Source organism: Vigna angularis, chromosome 6, assembly GCF_016808095.1.
Source record: "Vigna angularis cultivar LongXiaoDou No.4 chromosome 6, ASM1680809v1, whole genome shotgun sequence".
Classification (NCBI taxonomy): Eukaryota; Viridiplantae; Streptophyta; class Magnoliopsida; order Fabales; family Fabaceae; genus Vigna; species Vigna angularis.
This window is the reverse complement of record NC_068975.1, coordinates 23,379,298-23,395,519: the sequence shown is the minus strand read 5'-3', so window position 1 is coordinate 23,395,519 and position 16,222 is coordinate 23,379,298. Positions and strand designations below refer to the sequence as shown.

Sequence of the window (16,222 nt, the reverse complement as noted above, 5' to 3'; positions counted from 1 at the left end):
TGGTGAACACTGATATATAACAAGTTACAATAGTGCGTCCAATAATGTTCTTGTGCGCATTTTTGTGGGCCATGAATTAGGCTACAAATTTTAAGCAACGAGTATCATTGTGCACATTTTGACATCTATAGGAACAAAAGCGCATACCACATCTCACACAAGTGTAATTAGCAGAAAAACCACAAACGGTACAGAAGGGGCGACGGGAGGTTGAGCTTGGAGGTCCAACTGCGGCTTTCCAATAGGAGGGCACGTGAGGTGACAATGATTCTAAGTTAGCCTACAATTGCAGAAGGTTGGTTAACAAAAACATAAACCAAGGCAAAAGTTAAACAGGAGTGTCACTAGTGTGTGTGAATTGTGGTCGATGTAATAACTGACCTCATGCAAGAGCTCAAGGAATGTTCTCGGGGCCCTCCTAGCTTCAAGTGCTTTTGCCTGTCTGGTCTTTCTTTTTGTGCCTTTAGACTGCTTTTTCTGTATATAAACTGTAAAGAAAAGGAACTAAGAGAATTTCAAATTTTGACAAGAATCAAATAATTTTTAAAATCTATACATAATTTTTATAATAGTTTTTAAAACATACAAATTTCACCAAAGGATCTTTAAAAAATTACACTCCCTGAATTTCAATAAAATCGAAGTCCGTGCCCCATTTTACCCTAAAAAAGCACTTTGACTCAGGAAATATCACGTTGGAATTTACTTTCATTCAAGCAGTCGTTAGATGAAGATTGCATGACTCAGATCTTGAATGAATGTTTTCAAAGTAGAAAAGAAACACTAACATTGATCCTCCTCGTCGAGAGAAGCTTCATCATCATCGTTATTGGCATCTGCGATTTCAAAACCCGCATTGTCATTCTCCAAAGCATCCAAGCGTGCAAGTGCCGCCTGAATTAAATTGTAAGAGAAACGCACTTCTATCAGATTCCTCATTCAATTTTATGTTAATACATTTTTTTTTGAGAAATTGGAAAACAGAAGAAGAATTGAGAGGAGATAGCTGCCTGAGTGCGGTTGTCGGCGCTGGCAAGTGCGGCGGCCATTTTGGACGCAACTTTTCGCGTTCGGCTTGACATGCGGCGGATCGAGCTGGAACCGTCGTCCTCCATTCCTAACTCCGTGGAATCACCGACTGAAACGCGTCACCTAAACACGACCTTAATCTTAAAAGATGATATGTGAGAGCTTGACGAGTGCGATTTGACGTCACCACACCCCTGTTTTCGAGGATTTCACTACCTTTTTATTTGATTTACTGGCCGGTGACCCCTGCATCCTCACGGATTTTTTAAATAATGATTTTCAAATTGTATATAAAAATAATAAAGTAACGGTATTATTACGTCTAAACCCTCATTTATTACTCCTATTTTTGTGTCAATCTCAAGTGGATTATCGTTTTTTTTTGTCAATCGAGTCTATAAACTTATTAAAATGAGTTAATTAAGTCCTCTTCGTTAATTTTATCAGTAACACCGTTGTGATACACATATTATTAGTTCAGTTATAAGGATTAAATTATGTAGATATTTATATTTAAAAAAACAGTTTTTGATGTGATAGAAAATTAGAGATTTTTTTCCTGAACTTGCATTAGGGATATGTTTTTTCAGAGTCTTCATCATTATTCACCGTCTTCATCTTTCCTTTTGAGTCTTTTCCTTTCTCAAGGTTCTGGTTTGCACGGCGGAGATGGATGAGCTGAGGGAAAGAGGTGTGTGGTTTCAAATTGGGCCATACGAGATCCGACTCTGGATCCGTGCCGACGCCGCTGATATACTCCGGCTAGATTGCTACTTCGCCAGTGATGAATGTTCTCCCCACCGGGAACATCTACTCCTCCGGGAAGATCTTCGCATTCATCTACCCCACCGGCGATGAATGTTCTCTGATCATGTTATTTCTCTTCACCATTTACCATCCTTACCCAGTAGAATTTTCTCTAATGGAAAGAGTCGGGGTTCGTGCATCGCAGTAGGGCCGCCAGGGTATTAATCAGGATGCCATGATTGTGTGGGAAGTAAGTATGTTCATCCTATTTCATGTTGAGTTGAGATTAATTTTAGAGAAGGGGTTATTTTTTGTTTCGAAATGTCAAAAGAAGCAATTATTTCTTGAAAAAAAAAGGGATTAAGCTAAGCATGCATTTATTGAGTAGGATAATGCATGAGTTATTGCTTAAAGAGAGACTGTTAATTTTAGACATTGAATCCTATTTTGGATCTGTATCTGTGCAGGATTTCATGTCTGAAGATATGATCTTTTGTGGTGTTTTTGATGGGCATGGTCCGCAGGGTCATCTTGTTGCATGCAAAGTTAGGGATGCTCTACCTCTTAAACTGCTATCATTTTTGCATTCTTCTGAATCAAAGCGAAATGGGTCTGGTAAAACTTGCTTCAAAGGGAATGTAAAATCTGATAGTGTAGAATTTGAAAAGGATTCCTCCACAGAGGATAAAATGAACTCTATGGGGATTGCTTCTGTAGTGGGAGCACTGTTGTGACTATAGTGAAGTGGGTAGTAGAAGAGCACCATTTTACTGTTATGATTGTTTCCCATTCTTTTTCAATTTTCTTGATTTCTTATCTTACCAGGGTTCCAATCTGTTCTTGACAATGGCGCAAGGGCAAGCTTCCTTTCCTCTCCATCTTTCTCTGATTTTTGATTGGGTTCTCTTGGGATTTCCTGTTAGTGTATTGCGGTCTTGAAATTGGGATTTCTGGGATGGTTCATTGGATTTTCTATGCATGTTTTTTATCACATTTTTGAAAGTTGGAGTTGAATTGGGATTTTGATTTTGTGTTCCCATCTGTGAGCTTGAAACTGTTAGGTTTAATTGAATTTGTGAGTGGTGGTTGTTGGTGGTGGTTGTTGTTGGTGGTGCCAGTGGAGTAGCGACGGGGGAGGATGCAGAGGGGTAGGGAAGAGAATAGTTGGTGGAGCGTGTCGTGCGGGAGACGTAGATCAGAGGCTCTTTAAATGTTAGGTGGAATTGAGATTGTAAAACACATCACTCACTAAATTTAATCACAATGACACGTCCTCTTAAAAATAATTACAGCCCAACATCTGTTAACACCGTTTGAGAACATTTAACGAAATGGACAAAATTGGCTCAATTTTTCAAAATGTTGGACTAATTTAGGCACTTGACAATATGAGGAACAAAAGAGGGTTTAAACCGTATTATTATGTAACGAGATATGATAAAAATTAGGTTGTATTATTGTGATTATTATTATTAAAATAATTGTATTATATATTTGTTTGGTTGAGTTTATCTATAGTCAAGTTTTTCATATTAAGTTTTTTAGGTTGAGTTTTTTTATTAAGTTGTCAAAATTATACAAGTTGATATCTATTTGATCACTTTCCTTTAAGGAAAGTTCTTTATGTTAACTTCTTTTAAGTTGAGCTTTTATAGATCGACCTCCTTCAAGTTGAGATTTAGAGACAAGGTCTCTAAGTCGAATTTCTCGAGGATGACCAATTATATGAATGGATATTTAAAAGCATGAATTTGAAGTGTCACATTCCAATCTTTTAAAAGCAATGAGTTGTTAAACTAGTATAGATGATAATGATCAAAAAAGTCATTATTTGGAACACGTGTTAATAAATTACAATGAATATTTTGGAACAGGCTAACCTCCTTTAAGCCAAGCTTTCCAGGTCGACTTCCTTCAAGTCGAGCTCCTCAATACCGAGCTCTTCAAGCCGAGCTCTTAGAGGCCACCCTCCCTCAAACCACTCCCTTCAGGCTGAGCTCTCCCTTCAGTTCGAGCTCTCCCTCTAGGCAAAGCTCCTTCCCAAAGCCGAACTTTCCCTCCACATGGAGCTCTCTCTCGAGCCCGAGCTCTCCTTCCATGCGGAGCTCTCCCTCGAAGCTGAGCTATCCTTCCGGACTGAGCTTTCCCTCTAGGTCGAGCTCTCCCTCCACACGAGATCTCCATTGAGGTCGAGCTCTCGATCCAGGCGGAGCTCTCCCTTGAACCTGAGCTCTCTTCTAAGTCAAGCTCTCCCTCGAGGCCGAGTTCTCCCTCAATGTAAAGTTATTTCTTAAGGCTAAACTCTCCCTTCGACCCGAGCTCTCCCTCTGCACCTAGCTTTTCCTCCTCGCCAAGCTTTCCCTCCAGGTCGAGCTGCCCCCACAGGTCGAGCTCTCCTTCCAAGCAAAGCTCTTTCTCAAAGCCGAGCTCTCCTTCCACGTCGAGTTGTCCCTCCGGATTGAGTTCTCTCTCAATGCTAAGCTCTCGCTCCAAGCAAAGCTCCTTCTCAAAATTGAGCTCTTACTCCAGCTCGAGCTCTCCCTCTTGGCAGAGCTCTCTCTAAAGGTCGAATTATCTCTCCAAGTTGAGCTCTCTCTTGCAGCCTAACTCTTTCTCCATGCCTAGCTCTCCTCTAGGCCGAGTTCTTCCTCCACGGCAAACTCTCCTTTTAATGAACAACATTAAAATTCATTGCCAATAATTTGAAATTCAGAGACTAAGAAAAGCACTTTGATGGACACAGGACATCCTATGCTTTTGAACGCACCAAGCATCCAACGTATCCAAACATAATTGCTTCAAACAAAGCAACTTCAGTCATTACTTTTTATTTTTTTAAGAAAATGGGTCCTCAATACTTGAAATGTTAAAAATTAAAATTAATAATAATAATAATAATTTGGATTTTATATTTAATTATATTTACTTTGGAATTTTATATTTTTTACTCGATTGAGTTTTAATATATTTTAAATAAAACTAATTTGGTCTTTTTCATTAATATTTGGAAGGTGTGACATTTTAAAATTCTTGTTATCTTCTCTAGTTTGACTTGTGGCATTTTTCAATTTTTGACTTTTGGTTTAATACCTGACAAATTTTTCCTTTAAGAAACTCTTTAACATCTTTATTATCATCATTAGACTCACATCCATTTTATTTTCTCAACTAGACTCGTTTAATGTAGATGCAGTTTAAATATATTTTTTATTTGAAAAAATATAAATTTCTATTAGGAAAAAATATAAAAATAATGTTTAAAATTAAATATAGAAATTTTGTTTAGAAAAAGGTTTTATTTAAAAAAATATATAAAAATAGAAAATTAATTTGCTTTGAATAACATGAGCAAAAAAAATGTATTCCAAAATTTCTTTTTCTATTGAATTTAGTTAGACACAATAATAACACATTCTTAGACCTCCCACGACTTCACGCCGAATGCTATAACAAAGAAGTTATATCATCATCCCATAACTTTTATTGAAATTGTCTTTAACTCGTCCTATGAGAAAAATGTAGATATGTTATCTGCATAATCAACGAAGTGAACTTGACCCAGTTTTATATTTCATTAATTTCAGTTGTTATGTAAAATGTAGATATATTATCTGCATCAGTTATCATTTAACTGTTTATTTAGTTTTGAATGTTAACGCATAACTTGATAAAAAAGAATGATTTTTTTTTTCTTTTCTTTCTATTTGATCTATACACTTACCTATGATTATGAAGTAAGAGATTCATAACTCTAGAGAACATTTACATTTATCTATTGTTTTGTGAGAAAAACTAGGGTTTTTGTCTTCATCTAAATGCTATTCTTGATATTCAGGTTAATTTGTCTATCTAATAGTTAGCCTCTTAAGATTTGTTGTTGAACAACTAAGACAGAAGCCGAGCCAAAAAAATCTGCAGAAGAAATATAATCTCCTATGAGTCCCAACTCTTCAGTTTCAATCCAATCTGATAAACCAGTGAGAAGAATAGGGTTTATCCCATGTTTCCTTCCCACTATCAAAAGATCAAAAGCACCATCATTCATAGCTTGAATCGCTGCGATCGTTTCTTCTCCATTTCTAACCACCACTTCTCTATACACCACTCTCTGATTAGCCTCATTCTTAACCCAGAACCAAGTCACAATTCCATCATCAAGCTTCTTCTCGATTTCGTTGTACCCTACAAAGTTGTGAGTGAGAAACCTTATAACTGTGAGAGACACCTGAGGGCGAGCAAGCATCTTATCTGCATAAACAAGAGCCTCTCTAGAATCTCCACCCCCAAGAAACAACACGGCAAATCGATATTTACTTCGTTGAAAACTGCCTAAGGTGTTACTGGTCTTAAGAAGACCCTTGTCAACGAAAATTGCCACCGAGCAAGGTGCATTGTTCAAGACTTGCGAATCCATATGGTTATGGACATTCCTGTTGAAAGGTAAGATGATCAAAGAAGCTTCTTGTTCTAGGGCAAGCTCGCATACGTCTCGGAACATGGTCTTTTTTGGGGTGACAGCCGTGAAGAAATGAAACTTCATGTAGGGTTCTTTGAGTTCTTGATGACGTTCAAGCACGTGTATGGTGCTACTCCATTGATAATTGGGAGGCACTTGTTGCTTTTCATGGTCTATGAACAAAGGGTTGACTCGACCTACGAGCTCACTCAGTCTAACAACTGAAACTGAAAAAGGGATGTTTTCGGTTGGATTGGAGATATCAAGTAGATGAGTGAGACCATGTATGTCATCCTGTTCAAAAATGCATAACACTATTCTGAACTCTTTGTCTGGAGGGTGATGTTGAATGTTTCTCCTTTGGTTCACCATGTATGGCTTTGTTGGATCATACAATATAGAGATCAAAGGACAAGAAATTGCTGTCAATGATAATGTCATAAATATCAACAATGAGAAGCCAGGCACCTCTACGAACTGTAATTAAGCACAAGAATTGGGTCAATCATTTACACAAGTGAATGAAATTAAGAAAAAGAAAAGAGTGTAGTTTCTTACGCTTTGTTCCATATAATAGACAAACAATATAAGTTCAGTTAGGCCTCTTAAGTTCATGATGAGGCTCACGGTTAGTCCATCCCTTAATGGCATTCGAAAGAGATGCAAACTAATCCAAGTGGTAAAGAATTTCAAAAGGTAGCCAACAATGATCATGGTAATCAATGGTGATAAAGCGGACCAACCAGAAGCAGTTATGGAATAGAAATCAGTATATGATCCAACCATAATAAAGGAGAATGGTAGAAAGAAATCACCCAGAATTGCTGAGGTTTTCTTTTCAAGTGTTGCTCCCACATAAGGCCCATCTGGAATTGCCAACCCTAAAAAGAATGGTCCAGTGGCAACGGCCATGCCCACTGCATCAGTTACCAAACCCATAACAAAAGCCCCTAGAAGCATCACAACTACAAAGTATTCGTTCACTGGGTGCCCTTCAGCAGTATTCTTGTTGATCCTTATCATTGCAGGTCGAACACAAAATAAAAGGAACGTTATGATCAAGGCAAGAGAAAACATAAACCCGACCGCGCTCATTATCCCAAATTGTCCCATGTGTGCTGCATCAAACGCTAAGAAAATAAACAAACCAAATAAGTCACCAATTATTGCTATGGACAATGATATTCGCCCAGCATCTGAATTTAGAAGGTTAAACTCTTCCAGGATATGGTAGATAGTAAGGAATGATGATGTCCCCAAGTATGACGCAATTGATCCTAGTGACGAAAACTTTGCCAAATTTTCGTCCATGTTCTTTCTCATCGCTAGTGCCACAGCCAACACTGTCGCTGTCGGAATTACAATGCCAACAATTGCAGTAGATATATGCACTTTCCTTGTTTTTTTTAGAAGACCTAAATCTATTTTCACACCATAAAGGAAAATAAAGTAGACGAATCCCATTATTCCAAGGTTGTTTATTATGAACGTTGTTGTCTCTGTTCTTATGTGACTTTGGTACCATGTACTTCTACCCAGAAGGGAAGGTCCAATGATGATTCCACCCTTATACATGAAAATTTTAACAACATATTCGATTAATTAGATAGATAATCATAACAATAACTTTGTTTATAAGGATATATATATAACAGTCGTATAAATGTATTAAAATGAAGCTTACTATTAACTGAGATATGAAAAAAGGTTGTCTTAAGGGCTTAAGAAGAAATCTGATACAACGTGTGATGATGCTGATGAAAGCGAGATTCAACAATATGAATGTGAATGAGTGAGAAAAAGGATTGTCAGTATAAAATATGCCTATAGAATGAGAATGAAATATTGAATGACAAGCAATGGGGAAAGAAATTGTGGAATTGTCCTTCGTAGTAAGCTCAATAGTTTGTTGTTTTTGCACGACCGTGGAAGGATCGAAGAGTTTCTGCCATCCATTGTAAGCTTGTACAAAACGGTGTGCAGGGTAAACCCTTGTCATGCATGAATCTTTCTGAAAACCATGAAAAAACCAGAAGGAAAACTGAAGAGAAACGAATGAAAAAATTATCTCCCAAACGATAGTGGATATACGTTAAAGTAGGAGAACTAGTGTTCCCTCTTCCTTCTATTTCAAAACCCTTTATTCTTATTCTGTGAAATTTCTCTATTTAATGTCATCTAACTCTCCTATCAATATCTTCTGTTTTATTTTTATTAAACAAAAAATATAAAATAACATTTTATTTTGTGAAATTCAATTATATATATCGTATTAATTAATAGATTCATTAGATCGCTATGAATTAATTGCACGAGTTAGTTAGAATATTATAGTCAACTTAAACTTGTACAGATCACAAATTTCTTCAAATTATATATTGAACATAATGCTTCATTTTTTTAAAAATAAATGTACTTAAATAAAAGTGAAAAATTGGGAGAAGCAAAACAATATATTTAAAATTTATATAATTTATATCTTAATAAGTTATTCAACCATCATAAACTTACTCAGCAAGTTCCGTTGTTTTAGTCTAACGGATCCCATATTGGAATAAAGTTCGTTGAACCAAAAATATGTGCACCCAACCGTAATAAAAAAACAATAATACCATAACATATTTTGACACACAGTAAAATTGATCATAAAATATAAATTTTTATATTTAAAAAAAGAAGAAAGTAAAAAATAAATAAAAATAATATAAACTAATATAAAAAATTTAAATGTGTGAAATAATACTTTTCAAATTCAGTTTTGATTAGAGTTGAAGACCATTGCACTAGAACCAGCAACCACTGGTCAAGCCTGACACCCAACTCCCAAGCCACTTAAGATCTCCTGGGATTTAATTTGGGATGTTTCACCCTACACCTCTCCAAGTGTTTCATACCTTCAAGTTCCACATTTGTCTTTGTGATTAATGAAGTTTGGTGAAAACTAAATAAAGTAGTTAACCAAATTATTTAACTATTATTGATAAGTTTATTTAAAATTGATATATTTAAAATTGATATGAAATATTTAAAATATTTTTTAGAATAGTATTGATTATTATTATTTTGGTGTTTTTTTAAGTATATTAAATTATTTATAAATGTTTAATTTATTGTATTAGTTTATGATTTTATAATTTAATTATAAATAATTAATTTACTTTATTAGTTTTTGATTTTTTAATTTTTTTATAAAATAAATTGTATGCCGTTTTTTAATTTATTAAAAATTAAATTGGTATTTAAAATTGATATGAAAATTTTAAATAATATTTTAATAATTTTAAATTTATTAAAAAGTTATAAAAAATTAAACCATAAAACAAAAAATTTATAAACTAAACATCGGATGTCATAATCCAATGCTTCTCCTTTCACATATTAGATATCTGATATATGTTTTTCACAGTTTTTTTTTTATTTTTTATAAAATAAATTGCATGACATTTTTTAATTTATTAAAAATAAATTAATATTTAAAATTGATATGAAAAATTTAGATAATATTTTAAGTAGTTTTAAGTTTATTAAGAAAAGTATAAAAAATTAAATTATAAAACAAAAATATTTACAAACTAAGCATTGGATTTTCATATCCGATCTTCTCTTTTCGCATATAAATATTCTATTATATTTTTCACAGTTTTTTTTTTTTAATTATATTATTCATAAATATTCATTAGATTATTTTAAAATATTTTATTATATTATTTTTAAATGTTTATTTAGATAATTTGTATGAATTTATTTAATTTATTAAAAATTAAATTTATTTAAAATTCATATAAAAAATGTAAAATATTTTTTAGTTAGTCTTAAGTATTATTATTTTGGTGTTTTTTTAAATATATTTGATTATTTATAAATGTTTAATTTATGGTATATGTTTATGATTTTATAATTTAATTATAAATTATTAATTTATTCTATTAGTTTTAAATTTTTTTAAATTTTTTTATAAAATAAATCGTATGACGTTTTTTATTTTATTAAAAATAAATTGATATTTAAATTGATATGAAAATTTTAAATAATACTTTTTAGGTAGTTTTAAGTTTATTAAAAAGCTATATAAAAAGTTAAACTATAAAACAAAAATAAGTTGATTTATCAATTTATCTGGAAAAAGATGGAGAAAGTGAAGAAGAAGAGAGAAACAGGAAAAAAAGCAAAGAAAGGTTTCCAATGAAATTCAAAACCGAAAGAGAAATGTAATAAATATTTCCCAAAAAGAGAAAATTGGGTAAAAGAATCTGGTCAAAGATTCTTTTCGTTTTATTAAAAATTAATGACATCTTAATGAGGGGCATTATAGGTATTTAACAAAATTTTGGGGGTGCAAGATAAAACTCTTGAAAGTATAGGGTGAAACACTCTTTAATTTACTATGTAGTGCCCAATGATACCTGGGTGGCGCAGGATGCTAGAACTTTAAAATGTTAATTTTCATTGGCGCCCAAGTATTGCAAAATATGTCAAATTGTCCAATTTATCTATCTAGGCAAGGCAATTATACCTTTTCTTTATTCAAAAACATCATGGTTTAGTTAGAAATAACTTTAGAGAGAACAAATTAAACTATCTTGTTATAGCTAATCAATGTCGCAGACCATTAATCATATCAAAATATCAAAGTTTAATAATGCCTATCATGGGTTCATTGATTTATTAGAGTTCTTTTTATTCTTTTCAAACATTAAATAGGTAAAATTTAGTTCAAGGAACCAATTTGATAACATTAAAATTTATAACTCAAGTCACAACCTCCATAGTTGAAAAATATATATATATTCTTCAACACAACATATTAAGATAAACACTTTAACTCAATACTTTAAAAGGCTAACAACATGTAATATCTTTTTATCCAAATGAAAATCACATATTTATCATCTGAAGCGATAAAGAGTATCATTCACAGAGCAACTCTTCAATTTAAGATAGGTTTAATCATTTTCGACATCCCTATTTGTGTAGGAATGTCTCAGATAGGTCCTCATTTTGTAAAGTGTATCAAAATGGTCCTTAATTTTGAAAATTGAGATCAATTGAGTCCTTCCCGTTAAGTTGGCTGGACGGCGTTAAATAAATTGATGAGTGGGATGCTGAGATGACGAAATGTTACTGACGTGGCATTGACCTGGCTTAATGGTGAGTTTTTTAGATTTAAAAAAGTGAAATTTGTAAATCAAAACGCAACGTTTTGATTTTTAACATAAACAGCGAACGTTTTATGAGAAGGAGCACTGAAATCGGAAAAGCGTTAATTGATAGTTAAACGAATAAATCAACACCGGTAAAGCTCTTCTGCGTGCTCATCTTCCCCAGCGAATCGGAACCCTAAATCGCTACGCGCAAAGTTCAATTCAGAGAGAGAAGAGACGGAGAAAGGGGAATTGGAGAAATCAAGAGAGGAAAGGAGACAAACCCTAGCGACGGGGCGAGAAGGAAGAAGCGATTGGGGAAATTGGGAATTAGGGTTTTTGAGAGTTTAGCTCAACATCGGCCGCCCCCACCCGCTGCATCACGGACACACCCCAAAACAGGATTTTCTGTTGCCATTTTCCGAATGTGAATTCTCCATCACTTCTACAATTGAAGATGTAAGTAATTAGAGAAAATGAGGAAGAGAGAACCAGAAAGAAAAGACTGAAAAGAATTGTATTATTGAAAATTACAGAAAATACAACAAAGCAAATGTATTTATACAGAAAAAAAGAAACTACTAAAAATGAATCGCAGACCAAGCGACTTCCTAGACCGATCGTCCTAGAGAGGAGACGATCGGTAGTGAGAAGACAATTGAATCTAACGAGCGGTACGAGCGGCAACAATAAGATCTCAATCATCCGAGTGTTAAGGACGAGCGACAACAATAAGATCTTTGTCAGAAGACATCCATTCCACATTCTACTCCACCTCCGCCACTCGCCCTCCAAGGTGCACCGGCACTGCCATTTCCGTCGCCCTCGGACTTCTAGAGTCTTGCCTTGTCACCACAGGCTCCAGGATCATGCTCTTCACCTCCGGACCTGCCACTATCGGACCTGGAATCGTTGTTGATTCTGATCTCCGCCAACCCATCAGAACCCACCATCACATCTTCAACAACCAAGTCAGACACCACGCCAACTAGTGCTCTTTCTATAACCAACTCTCCAAGAGGCTATCTGATGCGTCTGTTATTCTTGATCTCTTTGCCTGTTCGCTCGACCAAGTTGGGGTCGCCGAGCTTCGACAACCTGTTGAGCAGTCTGGTGGATTCATGATTGTCTCCGAATCTTTCGAATCCGATCAGTTCAAGAAATGTCTCGGGCATATGTTCAAGTCTCCCATGGAATCGAAGGTGAGGAGAGCGACGAGGGCGTGATCGGGGAAGTGGTGGTGGAGGAGGAGGAGGAATCCCTAAATTGAAAAAATCAGAACAGATGAATCAGATAAACCAATATAAACTTATGTCTAAAATGGCGAATGCATTGTAGCAGTAGCAATTCTCTTATGCTGAGAAGGTATATAGAGATCGTAAGGTGCCCAAAGAAAGTCCACTGAGCAAGGCTTCTTAGCATCAAGCCTTGTCCATGGCTTCCCTTTCCCACTCCAATGCAGCAAACTGACAGAACCAGGATGCAAAGTTCTGTAACTGTTTCTAACATTATCCCCTCCAAGACCATGTTGGTTCCATCTATGATCAATAGCCTCAACATCACCACCAAAAACTAACAAAAAAGGAGGGAGTGACCCTAACTTGTAGATCCTTCTCTCCTTTTGAATCTCCACCCACCTGCGTCAACAACCTTCAACACGAACCTCGCTCTCGTCAACTAATTTGGGGATTTCTTCAATTTAGGGATTTACAAATTTCACTTTTTTAAATCTAAAAAACTCACCATTAAGCCAGGTCAATGCCACGTCAGTAACATTTCGTCATCTCAGCATCCCACTCATCAATTTTTTTAACGCCGTCCAGCCAACTTAACGGGAAGGACTTAATTGATCTCAATTTTCAAAATTAAGGACCATTTTGATACACTTTACAAAACGAGGACCTATCTGAGACATTCCTACACAAATAGGGATGTCGAAAAGGATTAAACCTTTAAGATATTATACCAGTTTTATACCATACAAAACGGTTTTGAATAGATGATAAATTTTCATCAAATAGTTCTTATAATCTCAATATACCATTATAATCATCAATTTTACTATCAATCAAACCATGTTTTGTCACAACTAATCAAATTCAACTAATTCTATTATAATTTACTAGCTTTTTCATGATTGGATAAATATTTCTAAACTCAAAAGGGTTCTATATAAACTCTATTATATCACAGGTTACACACAAAAAACTCTAATCAACGATTATAACACATCCTTATAACACATCCTTATAATTCATCTTTATAATTCATCTTAAGCGTTTTAACATCACATGTAAACTCTTACACCCTAATATACAAGAAATATACTAACAATACTCAAAAGAAAAGTAAAAGATAAACTTACTTTGTTAAAAATTTTGATATGTTAGTATTGTAGACCTTGATCGGCATCAAAAGTCTAATGGCATATTTCGACTTTCAAACTTATGAATGATAAAATAAAAAATCTAGAGAGAACTGAAAAACAATGTTTAAAAATTAAAAAAAAAATGGTGATTCTCGTGAAACTCGATTAATCAAATATCATCTTTTAATATAACTATTACTTTTAGCATAAATTCATCTTTTTAATCAAATCTCACATACAACAATAACCCTCTCCATGCAACAAAATCAAAAATAAATAATTTAATATTTGAGAAACTGAAAGTTTACTCAAATTAAAATTTTAAATAGGATTCGTTTTTGTTAGTGTTTTCTTCTATCTAAGAATTTTTGAAAGAGAAAAGATAATTGTCTTTCAATTTTAAGAAGAAATTAAAGACAACAGAGTTTTAGAGATATGAAACTTTATTTTGGATATAACCTTATAACATAAAACAATAAAATATTCATTCTTCACTTATATTAAATTACAGCCTTTATACTCATAAAACCCAAGTCCTTACAAGAGTATTCAAGGTTACACTCACCGAAATATTGTACCTCACATGATCTATCTATCTCTCGTATGTTGATTCTTTGGAATTTGATCAATTGGGTATACAAAATTTGATAAGTTCTAGTTTTTGTTATGCCTATCCTATTGTTGTTGCTTCTCATAACAAGTCAAAATTTAATTTTGCTTATTGAACTTTTGGTGGACACAGTTAGAGTTTTTCTAAAAGTGTTTGTATTTTCTCTTATATGAATACTAGCCTTATCCCATATTTTGAATTATTTTTCTTTTTTTATGCTATTATAAAATTATAAAAAATGATGGACAAAACAAGAAAAGTCAAGATAACTTGATTTTAATAATGCTTTCCGTTTCATTAAAAGAATACATTGTAATGGTAAAGAGTGATGCTTCCTCCACAACCCCATCTTCTCTCTCCACCTTTCCAATTTTTTTAAAATTCTAAATTTATCCTTTTTACTTTTTACCTTTACCAATTTTACTTTTTATTTTTTAAAATCCTAATCTTAATTTCCTCATACTTTCACTTTTCCTTTCACTCTCAGCAACAAGCCCCCACCTCCATTATCACTTTTTTTTTCTCTTAATTTCCACTTTCGTTAACACAAAATTTGATAGAAAAAGCAAATTATGCATTGTATAAATTGAAAACATTTATAACTTCTGATGAGTTTTGAAGTATCATGATTTCATGCTAAAAAGTTATTCCCCACTTCCTTGTCTTTTAATAACCAAACTTGAAAATCTATGTTTAAACTTGAAACTCTGAACCACCAGGAAATAACCCTTACCGTTGTAAACCAAATTGTTTAGGTCGCGGGAGCTGAACTTTTCTTCGATGATCACGGGGTGTTCGGTGAATCTCGCAGAATTTGAAAGGAAATGAAAAATGTCCGGTTAACGGAAGTGAAAATTAAGAGAAAGAGAGAAAGTGACACTGGAGGGGCAGGGGTGGGACTTGCTGCTGAGAGTGAAAGGGAAAATGAAAGTGAGAGGAGATTGAGATTAGGGTTTTAAAAAGTAAAAAGTAAAATTAGTAAAAGTAAAAGATAAAAAGAATAAATTTGAAATTTAAAAAAATTGAAGAGGTGTAAGGAGAAGATGGGGTGATGGAGGAATCATCACTCAATGGTAAAATGTAGGAGGAAGAATAGAGGGTAGAAACACGAGGGCCCAAAATATAAATTCCAGGACAGTTGTAGGGCCCTTAATTGCAATCAACAGTAGGCCCAAGAAGAATGAATTTTCGGGAAAGCATTAGAGGAATTGAATATGGTGCAGCTCAACTTTAGCCGCCAAGTGTCAGGGTACAGAATTAATTGAAACCCAGCCCAGTGGAGCCCGTTTTCCTAATCATAATAAATTTATAACACACGTATGAAAAATGTTATTCCGATATCTGTTTTTGTGAATATTCCATTTGTAATCATAAAGATATGGAAAATGATTTTGACGTATGAGTATCCCATTTTTATCAAGAACAAACAATAATATATATCAAATAAGTGCTTTTATCAAATAATGAATTATTAATAATTTGTATTGAAGTTTTCATAGATGTTAAATAGGTTTCATGCCAGAGAGAAATATTTTTATGCACGTTTTTAAGTGTTAATACAAATACTATAGGATTTAGCTCCATCGCACAAAAAATAGATAAAAATATATATATTCATTATATAAATTGATTTAAAAACCATTTTAAAAACTACAAGTTAATTATATGTAAATTCAGTTTTATTGTTATCAGATAAATTTCTGAAATAATTGTTGAATTATACTCCAAAGATAGTGATACTTTAGGTACTTTTAAATTATATTTTAATTTCTTTCTAACTATTTTAATGACTATTTTTTTAACTTAGAAATTTTAGTTTTATAAACAATTTTTCTTTTAATGTTGAAACAACTTCTCAAAATAAAAATTAA

At 33.6% G+C, this 16,222-nt stretch overlaps 2 protein-coding genes across 2 annotated transcripts; both read right to left on the bottom strand.

Moving 5' to 3' along the window:
• On the bottom strand, positions 1 to 1,287 carry LOC108341003 (SWR1 complex subunit 6). Its single transcript, XM_017578599.2, has 4 exons — positions 1,011 to 1,287; positions 789 to 894; positions 382 to 488; positions 1 to 280 (listed from the first exon to the last, which is right to left on the bottom strand). Exons 1-4 carry the CDS (start codon positions 1,113 to 1,115, stop codon positions 77 to 79), a joined length of 522 nt encoding a protein of 173 aa, XP_017434088.1. The 5' UTR covers positions 1,116 to 1,287; the 3' UTR covers positions 1 to 76.
• A 2,772-nt stretch (positions 1,288 to 4,059) lies between these two features.
• LOC108341499 (cation/H(+) antiporter 24) lies at positions 4,060 to 7,696 on the bottom strand. Its single transcript, XM_017579174.2, has 3 exons — positions 6,791 to 7,696; positions 5,669 to 6,709; positions 4,060 to 4,278 (listed from the first exon to the last, which is right to left on the bottom strand). The coding sequence occupies exons 1-3, from the start codon at positions 7,694 to 7,696 to the stop codon at positions 4,060 to 4,062; spliced, it is 2,166 nt and encodes a 721-aa protein (XP_017434663.2).
• Between the last annotated feature and the right edge of the window lie 8,526 nt (positions 7,697 to 16,222).